Below are 26,699 nucleotides of genomic sequence, written 5' to 3' on the forward strand. Positions count from 1 at the left end.
TGAAAGACCCAAGAGCTAGCTGGTCACTTTTTCTCTTTTGTCTCCGCTTTGAATGCTGTATTGTTTCGATTCCCTATTTTTCAGACTCTGAACATAGAAAATTACTTTTTTTTTTTTTTTTTTTAAAGTGCCAACTGGCTACTGGCAGTCACTGCAGTGTTTATAGTTCGTTTTAAACGTCTGGTCAGGAAAGGGGAAATGTGATTCTGCCCCCCTACCGAGCAGGCTTGGCTGTGTTTTGGTTTCCTGGAAAGATTTAGGGTTGTGTTTTTAAAAGAACAGTCCTTTTGGGGGTAATATACCTCGGGAAGGGCTCACTTTTTCCTGTCCTGCCTCGCTGACCACAGCTGGCTGCCTCTCTTTGTGATTTCTGAACTCGTGTTATTGTAAAAAGCATTGGAAGCGTTCTGGTGGACAATTTGTTGTTGTTTTTATTCGTTTAAGCCTAACACTCAGCAGTTTCTTGGACCTGGAAGGGTCAGAGACACCTTCCGGTTTGGTAAGAGGTTCATTGTACCTCTGGGGGTAAACAGTCCTAGCAGCAGCAATGGCCCGCATGGCAATCTGTGTCAGCTCATCTGACCACTGGCAATAGCCTTCCAGGGTGCAGGTACCAGTGTTGCTGTCCCTGCTATACAGATGAGGAAGCTGCAGCTGGGAGAGCTTATGAACCCAGCTAATATGGAGCAGGGTTTTGAGCCCAGGTAGCCTGACTCTTAGAATCATGCAGCACTGTCCTATAGCAATAATAGGGATATATGTGCGTGTATGCACACGCACACACACACACGCACACAGAGCACTGGGTTGGCATTCACCCAGTCCTGTGTTTGCTGACTGTGCTGAAGTCTCCGGAACTGTCCTCCGTGGCTTTCTGACATCCCTTTAATTCCCAAGGACACTTGAATGATCAACATCACCAGCCTGTCCTTGTTTAGGATTTCTAAGGAGGGTTTTCTGCCCATGTTGTAAAATTCAAACATTGCTGGAGAATTAATCCGCTGTGGCCTTAAGAAGTATCAGAAGCAAGTCCTTCTCTTTGCGTTACTTGGAAAGCTGGAGCCGGCAAGCACTGGGGTTAGATGTCAACCAGCCAGCACTCACTTGTGTAAACGGTCCAGATACAATCTCCCACTCCTAAGTTTAAAATAGCAGGGCTTGTTGTTCTTTGCAAAACAGTTCCTTTGTGAAAAGTCTCTCTTCTGGGGCAGCACAAACAAAGCCTGCAAGCACTTCCCAGGGCATTGGGAGATGATTTGGTTCAAAGACACACACTCTTCTGGGTTGGTTTTCAGCTCTGTTTTCTCCACATCTTCTTTGTAAGGGCATTCAGCTTGGTGTGAAGCAGACACCACAGGGCCGTGGTTTTTGCTCTCTGGAAAGTGAGATATGATTATTTTCCCTAGTCACCTCTATGTAGAGCTATGTGCTGAGTATCCAATGTTCAAAAAAACCTATAAAGTGCTCCAAGCTTATTGGTGATATCTATTTATTTAGGTTTAAAAAATAATATATATATTTTTTGAGATGGTGTTGTTCTTTGTCTCTCAGGCTGGAGTGCAGTGGCTCCATCTTGGCTCACTGCAACCTCTACCTCTGGGGTTCAAGTGACTCTCCTGCCTCAACCTCCTGAGTAGCTGGGATTACAGAGATGAGCCACCATGTCCAGCTAATTTTTGTATTTTTAGTAGAGATGGAGTTTCACCATGTTGGCCGGGCTGTGTCGAACTCCTGACCTCAGGTGATCTGCCTGCCTCAGCCTCCAAAAGTGCCAGGATTACAGGTGTGAGCCACCACACCAGGCCAGTAATTTCAGGTTTTAAAAGCATTTCACCAACCATAATCAATTCCCTAGTGGATTTACAAATAATTTACATTTGGTGCAAAGGAGAAATTTCTAAGCAAGAATTAATGGGAGTGGGAAAGAGGGAGGAAGGGATAGATGAGGGCAAACTAGTAGAGAAGGATATTCTAAGGCTATTTGGGATTAGAATAGCCTGGGTTTTCCCTCCAAATGACCTACCTACAGCCTCACAAATAACCAATGTCCTTAGACTTCTGTGTCCACTTTGATAACATTTTTGAATGCACTCAAATCCTGAATGTTAAACTTGCAACTTATTTCAAAGATCATCTCATTCTTAGTTTGGAAAAATTTTATTTGTTTTTTTATGGTGATGAGGTCTAGCTATGTTGCCCAGACTGATCTTGAACGATCAGTCTTGAGCGTTCCTGGCCTTGAGGGATCCTCCCACTTTGACCTCCCAAAATGCTGGGATTACAAGAATGAGCCACCATGCCTGGCCACCATTTTTACTTTTATAGATAAGAATGGGAGGTCTAGGGCATCAGTTAATGAACATACATGATTGAGCACCTACTAAATGCTCCTTCACCAGGAGGATAAAGGGAATTGCACAGGGTTCCCTGGTTGGAGACAGACTCAGACACTAAATAACCTTTTAGGTTCCTTCTAGTTCTAAGAGTTGGGCTAAGTCAGGGTTTTAGTCGTTGGAAGGAGTATGGAGATAAATATAGTCCTTTCTTGGACTAGAAACATAGAAACAGGCTATTTGATTAACTCTGTTCAGTATTCTTTCTACATTGCTCAGTTGTGATGTAAGAATATGCTGTGACTTACTCAGGATTTCTTGGTTCACAACCAAGTATCAGAACAACGGGAAATATTAAGCTTGCACTCAACATACTCCCTCTTTTCTACAGCCAATCATATCCCCTTTGGTTTGTTTGCCCCTATGCTGTTTACAAAGCACTAGTCTGTTCCGTGACCTCTTTTGCTCCTGACATCTCTGTGAAATCAACAGGACAGGCACTTTATTCCATATTAGAGATGAACTCCAGTCTTGTGCAAGAAACAGAGGGAACGTTGCAGTGTTTTCAGATAAGTGTTTTAATTATTTATGTATTCTATTTGCCAAAAGAAATTCTGCAAGGAGGAAATGATTTTAGCTATTAATATAAAAAAAGAGTCCACAGATTTGATATTTTGTGTTGGTTATAATAAACTATATAGTTAAGGCCGGGCGCGGTGGCTCAAGCCTGTAATCCCAGCACTTTGGGAGGCCGAGGCGGGTGGATCACGAGGTCGGCAGATCGAGACCAACCTGGTTAACATGGTGAAACCCCGTCTCTACTTAAAATTACAAAAAATTAGCTGGGCACAGTGGCGTGTGCCTGTAATCCCTGCTACTCAGGAGGCTGAGGCAGGAGAATTGCCTGAACCCAGGGGGCGGAGGTTGCGGTGAGCCGAGATCGTGCCATTGCACTCCAGCCTGGGTAACGAAACTCCGTCTCAAAAAAAAAAAACAAAAAAAAAAACTATATAGTTAGTGGATTAGTTATAATAGAGTTGGTGAGCAAATCCATCCTTCTGTGGCATACTTCACAATTTTGAGGAGACCAACACAGTTCTTCACAACATTTCAACAACCTTTCAACATGTGTAAATTTCTGTAATAAAAAGTGTTGCAAGGTTACAGTTATCTTACATGGAAGATAACTATGAAAATAATAAACCTCTATTACAGAATTTCATAACTATTTTTAGAAATGCGTGTTAGACATTCAATTCTCTCTAAGACAGAAACAAATATAAAGAATAAATACAATTAATGTTCGCTTTGTGAGCACATATGCTACCATCGGAGCAATACAGAGATTAGCGTGGCCCCTGTTCAAGGATGACATGCCCATCTGTGAAGCGTTCCATTAAAAAGCATCTAACTCCTAGGCTGGGAGTGAGGCTCCAACATATTAATAGATTTAAAATTGTACTTGACAAATAACATTCATTAGCTAAACACTAGCATTGTTGGTTTTAAGGGTGGAAACTCGGCTACCAGGGAGGTAGATGTTATTATTATTATGCCCTTTGTATAGATGAGGTAGCTGAGCTTGGGTCACCAACACAAACCACACATTGTAAGTGACTTCCGATTTCCATCCACATCTGTGGGCTGCCATGACTTAGCTGCCTCCTGTGCAATCAGATTAGGAGGGAAAACTGATCTTATTCCCCATTACTTTGCCTGAAAAAGAGGCAATTACTACGTCCATTGATTGCTAAGCATATTGAGGTGTAAAGAGGTGAAGCACTTCTTGTCCGGTCAGATCACGGTCCCTAGGAGCAGTGTTATTAGCTCTAACCTTGCTATGCTCTCTGCCAAGAGCACTTGCTTTTCTTTATTTACTAATCAAGTGTGGTGGTTAGAGCATGGTTTTGAAATAGGAGGCACAGCGTTTCAATCCAAGGAATGTTGTATAATGTGGCGTAGTGACTTCCTACATTCAAGTTTCCTTACCTCTGAAACGGGGATGCCAACTGAATCTCTGTCGCAGGGCTGCTATGAGTACCGAATGAGGAAAGACTTAGGGTACCTGACTCATAATAAGTGCTTATGAAACACTGTAATTATTACCATCATATTATTCTACAGCCAATTTAGATTGGCTCTCTTAAAAATCCATTAGATCAAAAGCAACTGGGTCAAAATTTATAAATTTGTTTGCTCTTTTATTTTTTGAGCAATAGGTGCTAGGGCTTTGACAAGCTTTAGTCTTTAATTCTATACTTTCAAGAATCATGTTTAAATTTGATTCTTGAGATTTAAGATTCTGAGATGTATCTTCAGAAGTGGTTTTTATAAGGGATATTTTAAGTTGGAAACCGTATGGAAAAATATGTTTTCTGGATACCTTGACATAACTCCTCAATTAAGTTTGCTTCCTCCATGCTCTTCCCATTGTAGTTCTTTTAACTCAGATCTGGGATTATTGCTTCTATCCACTGGATGGCCTGGATGGCAGAATACTAGCCTGCCATTCAAAGCTGCTTCCACCCTGGCCTGCTTTTTCTCACACCCTTACCTCCTGATAACACTCCTGTGGATCTGTCACTCCAAACTCATTTTGCTTTCCTATTGCCTGAGAAGACCTTGAGCTCTACTCTAGCCATTCCCTCCCTATGTCCAGTGGTCTCAGTCAAGGGATGCCTCTTCCAAGGTGAATTCTTCCCTCAGGATGCAGCCAGCTGTAATGGGCACAGCCAGCAGGGCGTCAGGAGCGACAAGTGTCAGGCTGCCTTGTGTCATGGGGCACTGGCATGCCTTACTTACCTTGTATACTGGATATTTTATATAGTTCTCCTACAAGCCAGCACAGCAATATCTCATTCAGTCCTTCTCACCTATTTATCTTTAATTGGGAAAAACAACACAGGAACTTTTTGCTTTTCCTGAAACAAATTTCAAAAGGAAAAACCACACCCCAAATCTCATCATCATAAACATTTCACTCTTACCTATTATTTCAAAGGCTTTGTTCATATGCATATATATTAATATATGTCACAGTTGCAATTATAGAAAAGATCATACTTCTGCAGAATTGCCACAATTATTTTGATATATCAACTTACATAAAAATTTAGAGTATTTTTTTTTTTAATAATGTCAGATTGAGAATCATACTTGTTAGTTTATTTCATGACAACCTAAATTTTATTATAGTAGTTTTCTGGGTATAACAAATAAGGTATTTTCAACTCTTCAGAGTTGTTCAATAGGTTATATGCTCATTTGACTTGGAAAAATGTAACATTTTATTCAGAATTCATTTTTAAAAATGTGGTCCTTTTCATTTGTGCTCCCCTTAAATCAATCAATCTGGCTTTTTGAAAAAGTAATCTGCTAGAAAAGATGCTTATTTTTCTGTTTTGACGAAGATGCAAAGACTTGCACGTGTACCAGGGTATTAAACTGAGACTCTTTCTTTGTCTCAGTTTCTGCCAAAATCTTAAGTCTGAGAAGAAAAAAAAGAATACATTTTCATACATATTTAAAGAGAATTTTCAGACTGTGTGTGGGATGTGCAGGGTGTTGATGTGATGCTAATTCCTTCACTCTCCTAGGATGCTCAAGAGGAGAGGCTTAAAGGCCTGTGGAGAGATTTCAGAGACAGAATTTCTTCAGGAGAGATGAGAGTGCCAGGACATTCATTCCCTCTACTGTGCCCCAACTCAAGACACGTGAAGGGATGGTTAGAGGTCTCAGAGGGCTTGATGTGGACTTGTGTCATCTAACATTTTAGCCTTAAAATTTTAGCCTTAAAATACTGATAGGCAAAAGACTGGCTGGAAGGATATTTAGTGACAGGACTGACCAAGAGCATGGTCAGGAGTGGCCTGATTTTCATGATGTGGGGTGGGGGTTGAGGGAAGATCAGGGATGTGGTTCCTCTTGTGAGCCAGATTTGGACCTCATGGGAGGCAACCAGATGTGGATCATCTTGAAAAGATGCCAAGGAGGATGCCCTGCAGGGATAACATGGTTTCAGTAGAGGTAGAAGATGGGAAAGCAGTGGGCGGCCAGTTGGAGGAGGAATTGCTCACACTGAGGAACCTGAAGGGGGCAGAGGTCTCCTAATGACTATGGAGCTTCTCTTAATAGAAGAGGTCAGTCAGCATGTGGACACTGGCTACATACAGGGCACCATTGCTAGTTGACACCATTGCTAGACCCAACTGAATAAGATATTTTCTGCCCCTAACTGCCTTCCCTGTTTGAGCCCTGGAAGAGCCAGAGGCATCACTGTGAGTAGCAGAGGAGAAGAGCAGCCAGAGAGAAATACTACAAGAGCTGACTGCATCCACCTCCCCACCCACAGTTTCTCTCTTTGGTAGGTCTAGACTTGGAAGGTCCTCCAATACTAAATTGGTGCAGACATTTCTTAGGGGAGTAAGTGGGCAGGAGAGAGGACTGAGTCAGTTATACACCTCAGTTCATGGCACACTCGTATCATGAATTTGTGAAAAAGCTTTTTTTATTATATGTATTTATGCATTTTTGTTCCCACTCCCTACTCCCGTTCTTCCCCATGGAAAACCATTTAATGGGTTCCGTATGTATTTCTTGTTCTTGTGTGTTCTGGAAAATGTTGTATTATTGTTTCAGTGTGTACGCATTTTCCAGGAGTGTAAATAGCTCTGCATTAGCTTGTTTTATTTATTGTTTTTCATGGAGCATTGCTGTTAAGATTTGCCCATGTTGCCGCGTGGTCTGTTGTGCCTAGCTGCTGCACTTGGAAGTAATGCGTCCGGACTTCTTACACCTAAAAATGGAGACCATTTGTTAGTATCTGAGAGTGGAAACTCTGTGTTCTGCCCCATATTTCATCCAAGGCAGAGAAGAATGATTCCACCTTGGAATCATTTTGGAAGTAGTTGTCTGGAAAAGAAAAAGCTCTTTTATATTCCATTAAGTTCAGTTATTTTAATTAACTGGCTACATAGTGTTTACTGATATATCAACATATAAGAACTGAGCACCTGTGATGTACAAGGTTCTGACCCTCAAAGGATTTGGTGATAAATAATAAAAGGCAATATAAGACAAAGCCATTCTGGGAGGTACAGAAAGTAAGGGCATGAGGGTTCAGGGAAAGGAGAGAGAAGTTTAGCCAGGGACACTAGGAGAATGAAGAGGGAGGATTTGAGTGGAGATGTGAATGCTTAAACAGGATTTTGATAGAATGCAAAGGACATTCTAGTTGGAGAAGCTACATGAGCAAAGTAAAGCAAGTTACAAAGTGCAAAATTACAACTGAGGTGACAAGTAGAAGGTTTTTTTTTTTTTTAGCAAAAGTATAGTTTATCTTACTAAATGGTTAATGGTTTTCTTTAAGAAGTCTGTAATCCAGAGTGATGATAAACTCCCTGCTGGGTAGATTCTCTGTTATTCTAAAAGAACAAAATGAGGAGGTAGTGGTAGAGAGATAAATTTGAGTAGGTCCAGATGTGTATGTGTTCTTGTGTTGGATCAAGCGTTCCTGTCTTGCATGTTTAAAGTGGCAGTTTTTATATTTTGAGCCAATGCCTCAGATCCTGATATATCCCCTTATCATATGCATTTTGTAAACCTTTTTTTAAAAACCCTCTTCTTTTACACATTCTTTGTTACATTATGGAACACTCTTATGCTCTAATTGGTGTGAGCATGTATATGATGAGTTTGCCATGTTTTTCTGTTGTTTTCCCTCTAATCTGACCTAACAGGAAGCTCCCGATGTGTTGAAGTGCCTTGTAATCAACAGCGAAGCTCTGTGATTTGTCTTACTGAACTCTAGACTTGAAAGATTCTTGTTCCTCATTCAGAGGTTGCTCCTTTTCTAACAGTATCCCTCACGGATTAATTCCCATCTTAATTTGTCTCTGATAAAACACCCGATATGTCACTGAGGAGGGGCACCAGGCAAATCCGAGTTGTTCTGGGAATTTAATGTTAACAGTATTTGTATGATGAAGGGATCGCTAAACTTCAAGTCAACAGTGGGACTTTGTAATTAAAAAGCTAGCAGCTAAGTTCCAAACGAAAGTGGGTTTGCCTTACTACAGATGTCTCTCACTGTTCTTCCATTTCTCCTTTTCTTTCAGAGCATTTTATCAAGAGCCTGCCAGAATACCATGTGGTGGGCCCAGTTCGAGTAGATGCCAGTGGGCATTTTCTGTCCTATGGCTTGCACCATCTCATCACGAGCAGCAGGAGGAAGAGAGATTTGGATGGCTCAGAGGACTGGGTGTACTACAGAATTACTCATGAGGAGAAGGACCTATTTTTTAACTTGACAGTCAATCGAAGATTTCTTTCCAATAGCTACATCATGGAGAAAAGATATGGGAACCTCTCCAATGTTAAGATGATGGCTTCCTCCGCCCCCCTCTGCCATCTCAGTGGCACGGTTCTGCAGCAGGGCACCAGAGTTGGGACGGCAGCTTTCAGTGCCTGCCATGGACTGGTGAGTGTGGGCACTGGCCTTTCCTTCCTCTGCCCTGGCCCCTAGAGCCTCAGCCGGTAGACCTACTACCAACAGATTCACAGATGCACTGACATATGGGAGTTAAGCCCCTGTGATGTGATGATCCTGGCCTCCAGAGGGGTTGATAAGAAAGTGTTTAATAAATAAAAGAGATCAACTTGAGAGGTACAAAGAATAAGGGCACTAAGGGTTCAGAGGAGGCAGTCAGAACTCCAACCAGGAACATCAGGACGGGGTTGGAGGGGGAAGAAAAGGAAAGATCTGAGTTTGGACTTCAGCCTCTGAGGCAGCCCTCAGGGTATTGTTGACTGACTGGCTGGGCAGCATATTTTGAATGAGCAGAACTTAGATTTGCACTGAGTGAGAATGTTACGGTGATAGCAGCTGCTGCCATGGAATAGTTGACTCTGTGTGCTTCATAATCAGACTACATGAGGAAGGCTTGGGCGGTCAGTTGATCCCTTTGTGCCTCTGTTTTCTCATTTGTAAAATGGAGATAATAATATTATTTACCTCATGGAGCAAGGTTTGGCAAGCTATGAGCCATAGGCCAAATCTGGCCTGCCTCTTGTTTTTATAAATAAAGTTTTATTGAAAGGCAGATATTCTATGTGTTTACAGATTGTCTATGGCTATTTCCGACCTGCAACAACAGAGCAGAGTAGTTGGGATAGGTACTGTATGGCCAAGGAACCACACGATATTTGCTATCTGGTCTTTCAGGAAAAGTTTGCTGACACTTTTGATAGGGTATTGTGAAGAGTGTTTAATAAATAGTAAATAATGAATGTTGGCTTCTGTTACCGTATTTTATTATTCAAATATGCCAGATACTGGAATATGTGGTTTACTGTGTGGTTTGTGTACATTGTCCTCTTTGCCTTGTTTTAGCAGATGAGGCAGCTTGGAGACGTTGAATAAATTCACTGTGCAAGTTACCTTGGGTTCAAGTCTTTCTACTATTATATGCTATATCTCAAAATGCAGAAACAGTGACAGCCCCACCAACTGCAGGGCAAACAATGCTCAGGAATTCTGCTGAGTTTTTGAGGTGTGTGTTTAGGGAGTAAGTGACTGCAGGGGAAGGGATCCCAGAGTCCTGAAGGTGGTTATGGAGGAGTCCATGTTTTCGGCCTTGGCACCTCTGCCAGGGATGGTTTGTTAGGCAAACTTTCTAGTGGCATTGGCATTCTTACAAAAGGTACTTGTTCCAAATTTTCCTATTGTTACCACCATTTTGCTAAGAATTTCTGTACTTTGTAATTTAGGGCTCTTTTTATCTTGTATCTGTAGAGTTTGGTTTTGCTAGAATACTGTGAGAAAATTCATATAAAACATTATATAGCAGTTTAAGTTTTCCAAAGAACCTCTGGGAATGAATTGCATTTTACAATAAAGAGAAAGTCTTGCTTTGCCTCTTTCTGTAAATTTGGATTTTCATGTTAGGTATTTATCATTTCCTCCTAATTAGATCATAGCATAAAATCAAGAATGGTGAGTGGTTTTCTATTTTCCTTTTCCTCTTATCTCCGGGCTTTACAAGGGGCTTCACTGAGCTGCATGCAGAACATTTCCCAGCTGTCAACCTCTAGGCTTGCTGTGGACTCACATCACATCCCGGCTTTGCAGTCTTGGCTCTCATTTCTGCGAGACAACTTTGGAAGCATCATGGCACCTGATCCTTTGTGGCCAAAACTGAAGAAAGAGCCCTTGATGATGAAACATTATCATGCTCATTAAGCACGAGCACCTTTTCATGGGATGGAGCAGTATGGCCTGCAGACTCACAGAATTCAACATCACATTTAATGGGAGTTCATAACAAAGACAAACCCATGGGCTCCACTTCAGACCTAGTGCATTAGAATTTCTGGGGATGGGCAAATATCTGTGTGTGTGTGTTTAGCTGCTTTACTGAGATATAATTCACATACATACAATTAATCCACTTAAAGTTTACAGCTCAATGGCCTTAAACATATTCAGAATTGTGCAACCATCATCATAAATTTTAGAATGTTTTCATTAGCCCACAAAGTAAACCTATATCCCTTAGCAGTTACATACCCATTTTCCCATTCCTCCAGTCCTAGGGAACCATTAATCCACATTCAGTCTATAGATTTGCCTGTCTGAAACCTTTGTTTTAATAAGCTCTCCAGGAGATTCTGATGCCCACTGAAGTTTGAGAAGCCCTGGACTAGAGTAGTCATTCTTAACCCTTGCTCAACGTTAAGATTAGCTGTCTAGCTTTTAAAACGGACCCATGTCCCAACCGCACAGCCTAGATGTTCTGATTTAATTGGTCTGAGAGTAGATTCCAGACATCAGCATTTTGTAAAGCTCCCCAGGAGATTCTAAAGTGCAGTCAATGTTGCTTAGCATAAATGAGTGTTAACAGGTGGTATTTGGTCAATATTGCTCTAAAGTAGCAGATCTCCCCAGGTGATTCTAATGAGCAACCAGGGGTGCAACCAGTGCTCTAAATTGCTCCCTACTTTCATCTTGTGCTTTCTAAGAAAAATTGCGTATGGTTTAGCATTATCCCAGGCTTGGGAAGAATACTAGAAGAACCCTTTCAATTTCAAATGGCCCCAAGGAACAAGAGTACTATCATATAGGCATTTTCAGATTCAGATATCAGATTCACACAAAGTTCAGGAGCACAAAGTCGTAGTTAAGATGATGGAAAATTTTCATATCCAAATCAGTGAATGATTTTTCTAGAAGAAACACGCCATTGGCAGGATTACCTTGGAAATTTTTACATACAATTGGATGTTTAATGGATGATTATTTCAAAAAGGCACCAAAGCCAAATGAGTTTCTTTCCTTTCTGTGTTCGCACTACTTGACTGGATTCAAGTTCATTTGCTTGTGTGCCAAAATTTGCCAGTGTCTACCTAGAGTGGTCCTAGTCGAAAGGATACTGGTTGGACTATGTCTGACTTCTGACCACATGTGTAGGGTCTGACATCTAGTGTATTTGTTCTCTCTTTCACCCAGGGCTGACCCTACATTCAAATTCACAGGATGGCAGGCCTAGGATCTGTTGGTTCTAATCACTTCTTCACTTGTAGGGGCAGAAGTAGTACTTGAGAAGTCTTTCTTAGGAAGGAAACACTTTCATGTGGACGAGGACATCTGCCTGTTATTCCTGGGGTGCAAGCCTGGCTTTCTTTGTTTTGGATGTGGTCATTCGAATGAGATGTTGGAGGCTGTATTCTCTTGGAGTTGTCTATGATATGAATTTGTTTAACAGTTTAGGTTGATTTGCTCCATTCTCAGCTTTTTGATGGAGGAACTGTGTTCTTTAATCAGTTAGACTCTGAATTTATCCTCAGGAATGAGAATTTCAGTGGGGGTGATTTTGGTTTTGCTGTTGCTGGGGCACTACAGGGGATTGGTTCCAAGTGCATTTGTTGTTAGTATTTCGGTTTAGATTTCTGCACTGGAAGGATAGTGCAAAATGTGAGACTCTACCCTCATGCATAAGATAGGATTGGGGTTCTGATTTTTCATGGGGCATTTGACTTCTGCTAAGCACTTATCTTCTGGACTGCACACCTGGATCATTAAGGTAATAGTTTTAATTTCTGTTTACAATACATTATTTAATTCCTGTTCATAGCATTTCTTAGCTCAGGCTTTACTAAAGTGAATACAGTTCTTGGCTTGTCAAAAACTCTAGCCCTAATTCTAGCCCCTGCTGGGAAATTAAATTCTAATTCTTTTTATTTATTTATTTTTTATTTTAATTTTTCCGAGACCCCCACTGTGGCGGGCCTGACGGCCAGGGCAGGTTGAGCAGCCCTCCGCACGGCGGGCGTAAATTCTAACTCTTAATCTGAATAGCTGGTCATGGATCTCTCAAGAGCCATCCAGCTTTAACTTCCATCCACTCTATGGCCTTAAGTTTCCCTTTGGGTGCATTGAGATTTCCATTCTTGCTTTAAACTCGAATATGGATTAAACTTTTGAATTATTTGTTATTTTTATGTTAGACTTTTTATTTTGAAATGCTGTAGATTCATATAAAGTTGTAAGAACTAATTCAAAGAGGTTTTAGTATGTACCTTCTACCCAGTTTCCTCTGATGGCAACATCTTACAAAATTATCTTACAATATCATAGCCAGGATTTTAACATTGACATGGTCAAGATGACACACGTATTTATCACGAGAATCCCTCATATCATCCTTTTATAGCTATACTCATTTCTTTCCTGCTGCCATCACCTCCTATTTATATTTTACATTTAAGTCCATAACCCATTTTGAATTAATTTTTGCGAGGTATGAGACTTAGAGGCTCTCCTTCCTCCCCTCCTCCCTCCTTTTCTTTCTTCCTTTTTTGCTTTGTTGTTTGGATGTCTGTTTGTTCTAGCACCATTTGTTGAAATGCTGTTTTTCTTTCATTAAATTGCTTTTGCATTTTTTGTAAAAAATTAGCTGGAGATGTATTTTTTTGAGTCATTTCTGAGTCTTAGGTTCTGTTTCATCAATAGCACATAGTCTTCATAACTGTAGCTATATAATTGGTCTTGAAATCAGGTAGACTGATTCCATTTTAGTCTACTTTTTCAAAATTGTTCTAGTAATTCTAGTTTTTCTGTCCTTCCATATAAATTTTATAATAATCTTGTCTAAAAAATCTTGCTGGGATTTTGATAGGAATTGTATTAAATCTGAACATTAGTTTGGGAAGAATTGATGTCTTTGCTATGTCAAGTCTTGCAATCCATGAACATGGTATGTGTGTTGATTTATTTAGATCTTTGATTTTTTTCCATCAGTGTTGTGTAGTTTTCAAAATTCTAGCTCTGTATGTGTTTTGTTAGATTTATACCTAAATAACTCATTTTCTAAGTCCTTATAATTTTAATTTTAGTATTCATATGCTTATTTCAAGTACATAAACATATAATTAATTTTTGTATGTTTACTCTGTATCCTGTGAACTTCCTAAACTCTCTTATTAGCTCTAAGATGGTTTTATTAGAAGATTCCTTGGGATTTTTTATTTATACAATAATGTCATTTGCCAGTGGAGCAGTTTTATTTATTTATTTTTCATCCTATGCATTTTAATTTTCTTTTTTATTTTTTTATTTTTTATTTTTTATTGGATTATAGGTTTTGGGGTACATGAGCAGAGCATGCAAGACAGTTGCGTAGGTACACACATGGCAGTGTGCTTTGCTTTCCTTCTCCCCTTCACCCACATTTGGCATTTCTCCCCAGGCTATCCCTCCCCACCTCCCCCTCCCACTGGCCCTCCCCTTTTCCCCCCAATAGACCCCAGTGTTTAGTACTCCCCTTTCTGTGTCCATGTGTTCTCATTTTTCATCACCCACCTATGAGTGAGAATATGCGGTGTTTCATTTTCTGTTCTTGTGTCAGTTTGCTGAGGATGATGTTTTCCAGATTCATCCATGTCCCTACAAACGACACGAACTCATCATTTCTGATTGCTGCATAATATTCCATGGTGTATATGTGCCACATTTTTCCAATCCAGTCTATTATCAATGGGCATTTGGGTTGATTCCAGGTCTTTGCTATTGTAAACAGTGCTGCAATGAACATTCGTGTACATGTGTCCTTATAGTAGAACGATTTATAGTCTTTTGGATATATACCCAGTAATGGGATTGCTGGGTCAAATGGAATTTCTATTTCTAAGGCCTTGAGGAATCGCCACACTGTCTTCCACAAAGGTTGAACTAATTTACACTCCCACCAACAGTGTAAAAGTGTTCCTTTTTCTCCACATCCTCTCCAGCATCTGTTGTCTCCAGATTTTTTAATGATCGCCATTCTAACTGGTGTGAGATGGTATCTCAATGTGGTTTTGATTTGCATCTCTCTGATGACCAGTGACGATGAGCATTTTTTCATATGATTGTTGGCCTCATATATGTCTTCTTTCGTAAAGTATCTGTTCATATCCTTTGCCCACTTTTGAATGGGCTTGTTTGTTTTTTTCCTGTAAATCTGCTTGAGTTGTTTGTAAATTCTGGATATCAGCCCTTTGTCAGATGGGTAGACTGCGAAAATTTTTTCCCATTCTGTTGGTTGCCGATCCACTCTAGTGACTGTTTCTTTTGCCGTGCAGAAGCTGTGGAGTTTCATTAGGTCCCATTTGTCTATTTTGGCTTTTGTTGCCAATGCTCTTGGTGTTTTGTTCATGAAGTCCTTGCCTACTCCTATGTCCTGGATAGTTTTGCCTAGATTTCCTTCTAGGGTTTTTATGGTGCCAGGTCTTATGTTTAAGTCTTTAATCCATCTGGAGTTAATTTTAGTGTAAGGTGTCAGGAAGGGGTCCAGTTTCTGCTTTCTGCACATGGCTAGCCAGTTTTCCCAACACCATTTGTTAAACATGGAATCCTTGCCCCATTGCTTGTTTTTGTCAGGTTTATCAAAGATTGTATAGTTGTATGTATGTTGTGTTGCCTCCGGTGCCTCTGTTTTGTTCCATTGGTCTATATCTCTGTTTTGGTACCAGTACCATGCTGTTTTGATTACTGTAGCCTTGTAGTATAGTTTGAAATCTGGTAGTGTGATGCCCCCTGCTGTATTCTTTTTGCTTAGAATTGACTTGGCTATGCGGGCTCTCTTTTGGTTCCATATGAAGTTCATGGTGGTTTTTTCCAGTTCTGTGAAGAAAGTCAATGGTAGCTTGATGGGGATAGCATTGACTCTGTAAATTACTTTGGGCAGTATAGCCATTTTCACGATATTAATTCTTCCTAACCATGAACATGGAATGTTTCTCCATCTGTTTGTGTCCTCTCTGATTTCGTTGAGCAGTGGTTTGTAGTTCTCCTTGAAGAGGTCCCTTATGTTCCTTGTGAGTTGTATTCCAAGGTATTTTATTCTTTTTGTAGCAATTGCGAATGGCAGTTCGTTCTTGATTTGGCTTTCTTTAAGTCTGTTATTGGTGTAGACGAATGCTTGTGATTTTTGCACATTGATTTTACATCCTGAGACTTTGCTGAAGTTGTTTATCAGTTTCAGGAGTTTTTGGGCTGAGGCGATGGGGTCTTCTAGGTATACTATCATGTCGTCTGCAAATAGAGACAATTTGGCTTCCACCTTTCCTATTTGAATTCCCTTTATTTCTTTTTCTTGCCTGATTGCTCTGGCTAGAACTTCCAGTACTATATTGAATAGGAGTGGTGAGAGAGGGCATCCTTGTCTAGTACCGGATTTCAAAGGGAATGCTTCCAGTTTTTTCCCATTCAGTATGATATTGGCTGTTGGTTTGTCATAAATAGCTTTTATTACTTTGAGATACGTTCCATCGATACCGAGTTTATTGAGGGTTTTTAGCATAAAGGGCTGTTGAATTTTGTCAAATGCCTTCTCTGCGTCAATTGAGATAATCATGTGGTTTTTGTTTTTGGTTCTGTTTATGTGGTGAATTACGTTGATAGACTTGCGTATGTTGAACCAGCCTTACATCCCCGGGATGAATCCTACTTGATCATGATGAATAAGTTTTTTGATTTGCTCTTGCAATCGGCTTGCCAATATTTTATTGAAGATTTTTGCATCTATGTTCATCATGGATATTGGCCTGAAGTTTTCTTTTCTCGTTGGGTCTCTGCCGGGTTTTGGTATCAGGATGATGTTGGTCTCATAAAATGATTTGGGAAGGATTCCCTCTTTTTGGATTGTTTGAAATAGTTTTAGAAGGAATGGTACCAGCTCCTCCTTGTGTGTCTGGTAGAATTCGGCTGTGAACCCATCTGGACCTGGGCTTTTTTTGTGAGGTAGGCTCTTAATTGCTGCCTCAACTTCAGACCTTGTTATTGGTCTATTCATAGTTTCAGCTTCCTCCTGGTTTAGGCTTGGGAGGACACAGGAGTCCAGGAATTTATCCATTTCTTCCAGGTTTACTAGTTTATGTGCATAGAGTTGTTTGTAATATTCTCTGATGATGGTTTGAATTTCTGTGGAATCTGTGGTGATTTCCCCTTTATCATTTTTTATTGCATCTATTTGGTTGTTCTCTCTTTTCTTTTTAATCAATCTGGCTAGTGGTCTGTCTATTTTGTTGATCTTTTCAAAAAACCAGCTCTTGGATTTATTGATTTTTTGAAGGGTTTTTCGTGTCTCAATCTCCTTCAGCTCAGCTCTGATCTTAGTAATTTCTTGTCTTCTGCTGTGTTTTGAGTTTTTTTGATCTTGCTCCTCTAGCTCTTTCAATTTTGCCGATAGGGTGTCAATTTTGGATCTCTCCATTCTCCTCATATGGGCACTTATTGCTATATACTTTCCTCTAGAGACTGCTTTAAATGTGTCCCAGAGGTTCTGGCACGTTGTGTCTTCATTCTCGTTGGTTTCGAAGAACTTCTTTATTTCTGCCTTCATTTCGTTGTTTACCCAGTCAACATTCAAGAGCCAGTTGTTCAGTTTCCATGAAGCTGTGCGGTTCTGGGTTGGTTTCTGACTTCTGAGTTCTAACTTGATTGCACTATGGTCTGAGAGGCTGTTTGTTATGATTTCAGTTGTTTTGCATTTGTTGAGCAGTGCTTTACTTCCAATTATGTGGTCAATTTTAGAGTAGGTGTGATGTGGTGCTGAGAAGAATGTGTATTCTGTGGATTTGGGGTGGAGAGTTCTGTAAATGTCCACCAGGTTTGCTTGCTCCAGGTCTGAGTTCAAGCCCTGGGTATCCTTGTTGATTTTCTGTCTGGTTGATCTGTCTAGTATTGACAGTGGAGTGTTAAAGTCTCCCACTATTATTGTGTGGGAGTCTAAGTCCTTCTGTAAGTCATTAAGAACTTGCCTTATGTATCTGGGTGCTCCTGTGTTGGGTCCATATATGTTTAGGATCGTTAGCTCTTCTTGTTGTATCGATCCTTTTACCATTATGTAATGGCCTTCTTTGTCTCTTTTGATCTTTGTTGCTTTAAAGTCTATTTTATCAGAGATGAGAATTGCAACTCCTGCTTTTTTTTGCTTTCCATTAGCTTGGTAAATCTTCCTCCATCCCTTTATTTTGAGCCTTTGTGTATCCTTGCATGTGAGATGGGTTTCCTGGATACAGCACACTGATGGGTTTTGGATTTTTATCCAATTTGCCAGTCTGTGTCTTTTGATTGGTGCATTTAGTCCATTTACATTTAGGGTTAATATTGTTATGTGTGAATTTGATATTGCCATTTTGATTCTAAGTGGCTGTTTTGCCTGTTAGTTGTTGTAGATTCTTCATTATGTTGAAGCTCTTTAGCATTCCGTGTGATTTTGGAATGGCTGGTACTGATTGATCCTTTCTATGTGTAGTGCCTCTTTTAGGAGCTCTTGTAAAGCAGGCCTGGTGGTGACAAAATCTCTGAGTACTTGCTTGTTCGCAAAGGATTTTATTCTTCCTTCACTTCTGAAGCTCAGTTTTGCTGGATATGAAATTCTGGGTTGAAAGTTCTTTTCTTTAAGAATGTTGAATATTGGCCCCCACTCTCTTCTGGCTTGTAGTGTTTCTGCCGAGAGATCTGCTGTGAGTCTGATGGGCTTCCCTTTGTGGGTGACCCGACCTTTCTCTCTGGCTGCCCTTAGTATTCTCTCCTTTATTTCAACCCTGTTGAATCTGACGATTATGTGCCTTGGGGTTGCTCTTCTTGCGGAATATCTTTGTGGTGTTCTCTGTATTTCCTGCAATTGAGTGTTGGCTTGTCTTGCTAGGTGGGGGAAATTTTCCTGGATGATGTCCTGAAGAGTATTTTCCAGTTGGGATTCATTCTCTTCGTCCCCTTCTGGTACACCTATCAAACGTAGGTTAGGTCTTTTCACATAGTCCCACATTTCTTGGAGACTTTGTTCATTCCTTTTTGCGCTTTTTTCTCTGATCTTGGTTTCTCGTTTTATTTCATTGAGTTGGTCTTCGACTTCAGATATTCTTTCTTCTGCTTGGTCAATTCGGCTATTGAAACTTGCGTTTGCTTCGCGAAGTTCTCGTATTGTGTTTTTCAGCTCCTTTAATTCATTCATATTCCTCTCTAAGGTATCCATTCTTGTTATCATTTCCTCGAATCTTTTTTCAAATCTTTTTTCAAGGTTCTTAGTTTCTTTGCATTGATTTAATACATGATCTTTTAGCTCACAAAAGTTTCTCATTATCCATCTTCTGAAGTCTAATTCCGTCATTTCGTCACAGTCATTCTCCGTCCAGCTTTGTTCCCTTGCTGGTGAGGAGTCTTGGTCCTTTCTAGGAGGCGATGTGTTCTGGTTTCGGGTGTTTTCCTCCTTTTTGCGCTGGTTTCTTCCCATCTTTGTGGATTTGTCTGCTGGTCGTCTGCGTAGTTGCTGACTTTTCGTTTGGGTCTCTGAGTGGACACCCAGAATGTTGATGATGAAGTATTTCTGTTGCTTGGTTTTCCTTCTACCAGTCTAGCCCCTTCGCTGTACGACTGTTGAGGTCCGCTCCAGACCCTGCTTGTCTGGGGTGCACCTCTAGTAGCCGTGGCACAGCGAGGGATGCTACCAGTTTCTTTTTCTGCTCTCTTTGTCCCAGGATGATGCCTGCCTAATGACAGTCTTTTGGATATAGAGGGGTCAGGGAGCTGCTTGAGGAGACAGTTTGTACTTTATAGGGGTTTAATTGCTGAGCTGTGCACTCTGTTGTTCATTCAGGGCTGTTAGGCTGCTATGTTTGATTCTGCTGCAACACAGCTCATTAAACAACCCTTTTTTTTTTCTCAAATGCTCTGTGTTGAGGGGTTTGGGCTTTATTTTTGGATGTCGGATCAGGTGTCCTGCCCAGCTCAAAGGCAGACTAGCCACTGTTTGGCTGCCGAGGCTCCGCCCAGCTGTTGTATGATTCGTGCTGTTCCTGCCGGCTCTGCTGTGGTCTCCACCACGCCCTGCGGTGGAGTCTCTTCGTTGTAGCGTGTTGCCTCAGCAACGGCAGGCTGCGTCAGCAGTGGGCGTGTATCTCAGTAGGGACGGGTTGCCTCGGCAACGGCTGGCTGCGTCAGCAGTGGGCGTGTATCTCAGTTGGGGCGGGTTGCCTCGGCAATGGCTGGCTGCCTCAGCAGTGGGCGTGTATATCAGTTGGGGCAGGTTGCCTCCGTAGTGGTGGACGCCCCTCCCCCACAGAGCGTCTCGGACCATCTGCCCGGGATAGTTTGAAATCACGGTTTTGTTCGTCCCACTGGGTATCCCAAACGATCTGTCCCTGCAATCCCCTGGGCTGGGCTACTGTGCAAGTCTCGTTCAGTCTCAAGTCCAGCCCTCTCAAGTCTCAGGTTGCCGGTTCAACAAGGCACCTGGACAAGCGCGCCCTGTGGGGATTGCTGGGTAGGGCCGGCCGCCGCCGCCCCGGCTGCCTGCTTAGCCAGGCAGACCTACTGCCTGGCGTCCCATGTCTTTTTATACTTGGGAGTTTTCCCATTCTGTGGGCAACAAAGATCAGTCTGGAAATGCAGCACTGACTCACCGTTTGCGAATTCAACGCGGGCTCCAATCCTGGGTTGTTCTCACAGCGCCATCTTGAGTCCCCTCTGAAGCCATATTTCTCTTTAATTTTCTTTTCTTGCTTTATTGCATTGGCTAGAATTTTGTGCAGTATATTGAATAAGAAAGGGGAGAGCAACATCTCTTGCTTTGTTCCCAGTCTTAAGGAGAAGGCATACAGACTTTTATCATTGGGTATAATATTAACTATCTGTTTTGCTTTGTTTTGTTTTTATAGATGATTTCTATCAAGTCAACAAAGTTTTTGAGAGCTTTTTAAAAAATATATGTATGGGTATTGAATTTTGTCAATTTAAATATATGTATGGGTATTGAATATGTATGGGTATTGATGATTTTTCTGCATTGATTGATATGATCATGTACTTTTCTTTAGCCTATTGCTATGATGGACTACACTGATTCATTCTTTTAAGTCTTTATTTTTTGAGAGCAGTATTAGAAATAGGAATGTTTTTAACCTGTTGGTGGGAGTATAAACTAGTTCAACCATTGTGGAAGACAGTGTGGTGATTCCTCAAGGATATAGCACCAGAAATAACATTTGACCCAGCAATTCCATTACTGGGTATATACTGAAAGGATTATAAATCATTCTATTATACAGACACATCAAAGACCTGGAACAATCCAAAGGCCATCACTGATAGACTGGGTAAAGAAAATGTGGCACATATACACCATGGAATGCTATGCAGCCATAAAAAAGGATGAGTTCATGTCATTTTCAAGGACATGGATGAATCTGGAAACCATCATTCTCAGCAAGCTGACACAAGAACAGAAAACCAAACACTGCATGTTCTTACACATAGATGGGTGTTGAACAATGAGAACACATGGACTAAGGGAGGAGACCGTCACATTCTGGGGTCTGTTGGGGAGTTGGGGACTAGGGGAGGAATAGCATGGGATGGGGAGATTGGGGAGGGATAACATTGGGTGAAATACCTAATGTAGGTGATGAGGGGATGGAGGCAGCAAACCACCATGGCATGTGTGTACGTATGTAACAATTCTGCAAGATCTGCACATATACCCCAGAACTTAAAGTATTATCTATCTATCTATCTATCTATCTATCTATCTATCCAGTATTAGATTTAGATTTATATCAAAACTGAGAAGAAGATAAAGGAGATATCTCATAAATCTCCCTGCCCCCACATATACGTAGCTTCTCCCATTATCAGCATCTCCCACCAGAGTAGTACATTTGTTACAATTGATGATCATATGTTGACACATCATTATCACCTAACCTTTATTGTTAACTTTAGAGTTCACTCTTGGAGTTGTACATTGTATAAGTTTCAACCAATTTATGATGACATATACCCACCATTTTATTATTATATACAGTATTTTCATTGCCCTGAAAATTTTCTGTGCTCCACCTTATTCATTTCTCCACTCTCCTACTTCTGGAAACCATGGATCTTTTTAGTTTTGCATTTTCTAGAATGTCATATAATTGTAAGCATACAATATGTAGCCTTTTCAGATTGGCCTTTTTCACTTAGTAATATGCATTTAAGTTTCCCTCATTTTCGTTTTTGTTTTTAAGATGGAGTCTTGCTCTGTTGCCAGGTTGGAGTGCAGTGGCACAACCTCGACTCACTGCAACCATCAATCCTGGGTTCAAGCAATTCTCCTGCTTCAGCCTCCTGAGTAGCTGGAATTACAGGCATGCACCACAGCACCGAGCTAATTTTTGTATTTTTAGTAGAGATGAGGTTTCACCATGTAGACCAGTGAGGTCTAGGTCTTCTAACCTCGTTATCTGCCCTCCTCAGCCTCCAAAAATGTTGGAATTACAGGTGTGAGCCACCATACCTGGCCCTCTCTTTTTTATGGGCGTGATAGCTCATTTCTTTTTAGTGCTGAATAATATTTTATTATCTGGATTTACAGTTTATGTATCCATTCACCTACTGAAAGACGTTTTTATTGCTTTTAAGTTTTGGCAGTTATGATAAAGCTGCTATAAACATCCTTGTGTAGGTTTCTGTGTGAACAAGAGTTTTCAAACTCATTTAGGTAAATACCAAAATGTGTTACTGCTGAATTATAGGGTAAGAGTATGTTTAGTGTTGTAAGAAGCAACTGATTGTCTTCCAAAGTGGCTGCACTATTTTGCATTCTTACCAGCAATGAAGGATGGTTCCTATTGCTCCCTATCTTTTTCAGTATTTGGTATTGTCAGTGTTCTGGATTTTGACCATTCTGATAGATGTGTGGTAGTATCTCCTTTTGTTTTAATTTGTATTTTCTTCACCATGGAAATGCATATGATGTGGAGTGTCATGATATACTTGTCATCTGCATATCTTCTTTAGTGAGGTTCTTGTTTTGGTCTTTGTTCTATTTTTTAATCAGGTTGTTAATTTTCTTATTGTTGAGTATTAAGAGTTCTTTGTATATTTTGACAGCAGTTGATTTATCGGATGTCTTTGCAAATATTTTCTCCCAGTATATGACTTGTCTTTTCATTCTCTAGATAGTGTTTTTCACAGAGCAGACATTTTTAAGTTTAGTAAAGTCCAGCTTATCAATTATTTATTTTATGGGTAGTGCCTTTGATGTTATATCTAAAGAGTCATTGACAAAAACAAGGTTATCTAGATTTTTCTTCTATATTATCTCTAAAAGTTTTATAGTTTTATGTTCTACACTTAAGCTATCATCCATTTTGAGTTAATTTTCTTGACAAATGTAAGATTTATTTAGTTAGTTTTCCCAAAGGGTGTCTAGATTATTTTTGCATGTGAACGTTTATTTGTTCAGCACCATTTGTTGAAAAGTCTGTTTTTTACTGCATTGCTTTTGCTCCTTTGTCAAAGGTAAGTTGATTATATTTATGTTGGTCTATTTATGGTCTCTCTATTCTACTTGATTATCTGTTTTTCTCTTCTTTCATTAATAGCATGTGGTCTTGATTATTATACCTTTAATGTTAAACTTGAAGTTGGATAGTGTCAGTTCTCTTCTCTTTCCATATTGTATTGGCTATTCTGTGTGTTTTGCCTCTCCATATAAATTTTAGAATGATTTTGTAGATATCCATAAAGTAAATAACAGGATTTTGATTGGAATTGCATTGAGTCTCAACATTAAGTTGGAAAGAACTAACATTTTGATACTATCGAGTCTTCCTATTCATGAACATGGAATATCTGTACATTTACTTATTTCTTTTTTATTTTCTTTATCAGAATTTTGTATTTTTTGTCATATAGATCTTGTACATATTTTGTTAGATGTATACCTAAATGTTTAATTTAAAATACTTCTTGTTTATTGCTGGTATGTAGGAATACAATTCACTTTATTAACCTTGTGTCATGCAAGGCTAGATACAATCACTTGCTATAATTATATTGTTTGTTAGTTTCAGGAGTTCTTTTAAAAAAATCTACACAGCATTCATGTCATCTGTGAACAAAGGCAACATTATTTCTTCCTTTGCAATTAGTATATCTTTTATTTCCTTTTCATGTTTTACTGTATTAAAAATATTCTTTATTAAATTGAAGAAGTTTGTCTCTATTTCTATTTTACTGAGATATTTTATCATAAATGGGTGTTGGATTTTTTTTTCAAGTATTTTTTTCTCCATCTATTTGTATGATCATGTAATTTTTTTCTTTAGTCTGTCAATGTCATTGATTACATTAATCAATTTTCGAATGTTAAACTAGCCTTGAATATATGGGATAACTCCTGTTTGATTATATCATATTGTGCATCCTGCCTGAAATGTTTCTGGGTTCATTTTAGCCATGGCTGGAGGTGGAGTGGCTGGGACACAAGAAGCAGGAAAAATGTCTTCTTATACATATTTGAGTTCAATTTGCTAATATTTTGTTGAGGAGTTTTGCATCTACATTTGCCAGATAAATTAGTCGGTAGTTTTTGTTCTTGCTATTACTTTGCTTTTGTTGTTAGGGTGATGCCGACCTCATGGAATAAGCTAGGAAGAATTCCCTCTGCTTTTATTTTCTGGGAGATATTTCAGGGAATTGAGGAATTGGCATAATTTCTTCTTTAAAGGTTTGATAGATGGGTTTACCAGTGAACCCATCAGGGTCTGATGCTTTTTCTTTTGGAGGGTTATTAATTATTGATTCAATTTTTTAAATAGATACAGACATATTTACATTGCTTATTTTTTATTGTCTGAATTTTGAAAGATTGTGTCATTCAAGGAATTGTTACATCTAGGTTACCAAATGTTGGGGCATATAGTTGTTCACAATATTCCTTTATTCTTTATTCTAGATTATTTCTCATATAATGAATATGCAAAAAATGTTCATTCCCACATTGGTATAAAGAACTACCTGAGAGTGGGTAATATTTAATGTCTATGAAATCGATAGTGATGTCCCATCTTTCATTTCTGATATTAGTAATTTGTGTACTTTATTTTTTTTCTTTGTTAGCCTAGTTTAAGGCTTGCTGATTTTATTGATCTTTTAAAATAACCAGCTTTCAATGTTATTGTTTTTTTCTATGTTCAATTTCATTTATTTCTGATCTAACTTTTACTATTTATTTTCTTCTTGTTGAATTTAATTTGCTCTTTTCTTTCCAAGTTACCTAAGGTGGCATTGGCTCATTTTTCAAATATTGAAACAGCCTTGTATCTCTGGAATGAATCCCCCTTGCTCGTGGTGTACAATTCTTTTTATATATTACTAAATTATATTTGCTAATATTTTAAAAAACGACTTTGACATGTATATTTATGAAGGATATTCTTTTGTAGTTTTACTTTCTTTTCAGTACTGTTTGTGTCTGATTTTGGAATCAGGGTAATATTAACTTTATAAAATGAGTTGGATAGTGTTTTCTTAAATTCTGTTTTCTGGAAGAGATTGCATAGAATCTATATTAGTTATCTTTAAATGTTTGGTAGAATTTATATTAAAGTTACCTGGGCCTGGATACTTATTTTTTGGGAGTTTTTCTAAAAATTATGAATTTTATATGCTTAATCATTATAGGGCTACTAAAACATTCTATTTCATTTTGGTTGAGTACTTTGTGTTTACTGAGAAATTCATTTATTTTATCTAAGCTGTTAAATTTATGTATAGATTTGTTTATCTTATCTCTTTTTTGGGGGGAGAAATTTTACTTTAAAATTGGTATTAGTTTGTTGTCACATTGCTATAAAGAACTACTTGAGACTGCATGATTTATAACGAAAAGAAGTTTAACTGGCTCATAGTTCAACAGGCTGTACAAGAAGTATGGTTGGGGAGACCTCAGAAAACTTACAATCATGGCAGAAGGCAAAGAGGAAGGAGCCACATCTTACATAGCCAGAGAAGGAGGAAGAGAGAGTGAAGGAAGGGGTAGGCACTACACACTTTTAAACAACAGATTTCATGAGAACTCACTATCACAAGAACAGCAACAGGGAAATCTGCCCCATTAGTTAATCACCTCCTATCAGTCTCCTTCACCAATACTGGGGGTTACAGTTTTCCATGGGATTTGTACAGAGACACAAATCCAAACCATAGCATCTTACTCCTGGCCCCTCCCAAATCTCACATCATTCTCACATTGCAAAATACAATCATCCCTTCTCAACAGTTTTCCAAGTCTTAACTCATTTCGGCATTAACTCAAAAGTTCACGGTCCAAAGTCTCATCTGAGACAAAGCATGTCCCTTCTGCCTACATGTCTGTGAAATCAAACACAAGTTAGTTATATCCAAGATACAGGGGTACAGAGACTGGGTAAATAAATATATTCCAGAAGTAAGAAATCAATCAAAGCAAAGGGACTACAGGCCCCATGCAAGTCCAAAATCCATTTGGGCAGTCATTAAATCTTAAAGCTCCAAAATAATCTTCTTTGACTTCGTGTGTTATGTCCAGGCCACACTGATGCAAGGGGTGGGTTCTCAAGGCCTTGGGAATCTCTGCCTTTGTGACTCTGCAGGGCACAGCCCCCAGGGCACTTTCACAAGCTGACATTGAGTGCCTATGGCTTTTTCTGGTGCATGATTCAAGCTGGCAATGGCGCTACCATTCTGGGGTTTGGAAGATGGTGTTCTTTTTCTCACAGCTCCTCTAGTTAGTGTGCTGGTGGGGACACTATGTAGGGGTTCCAAGCACACATTTTTCCCTCTGCAGTGCCCTAGCAGAGGGTCTCCATGAGGGCTCTACCCCTGCAGCAGACTTCTGCGTGGACATTCAGGCATTTTTATATATCCTCTGAAGTCTAGGTGGAGGCCCACAAACAATGAAGGGGGAGATGCTACATGCTTTTAAATAACCAAATATCATGAGAACTCACTTCCTATCATGAGACCAGCAAGGAGCAAATTTTTCTCCATGATCCAATCACCTTCCATCAGGCCCCTCC

The 26,699-nt window shown here is 39.7% G+C and overlaps 1 protein-coding gene and 1 non-coding gene across 5 annotated transcripts in view; both read left to right on the forward strand.

The window, feature by feature from the left end:
* The window catches only part of ADAMTS12 (ADAM metallopeptidase with thrombospondin type 1 motif 12), a 390,838-nt gene that overhangs the window by 11,719 nt on the left and 352,420 nt on the right, over window positions 1-26,699 (forward strand). For 3 of the 4 annotated variants that reach the window (XM_078365627.1, XM_035291707.3, XM_078365626.1), the window contains exon 2: window positions 8,450-8,811. In XM_078365627.1, the coding sequence (XP_078221753.1) occupies window positions 8,677-8,811 (135 nt within the window). In that variant the 5' untranslated portion in view covers window positions 8,450-8,676. Of the gene's footprint in view, window positions 1-8,449; window positions 8,812-26,699 lie in introns of those variants that run through there. The other variant, XM_035291712.3, reaches the window with a different exon arrangement.
* Window positions 3,635-3,736, forward strand: LOC118151892 (U6 spliceosomal RNA). The gene has a single exon (XR_004740293.1). It is a non-coding gene; the product is annotated as a U6 spliceosomal RNA (small nuclear RNA).

This window comes from Callithrix jacchus, chromosome 2 (assembly GCF_049354715.1).
Source record: "Callithrix jacchus isolate 240 chromosome 2, calJac240_pri, whole genome shotgun sequence".
NCBI lineage: Eukaryota > Metazoa > Chordata > Mammalia > Primates > Cebidae > Callithrix > Callithrix jacchus.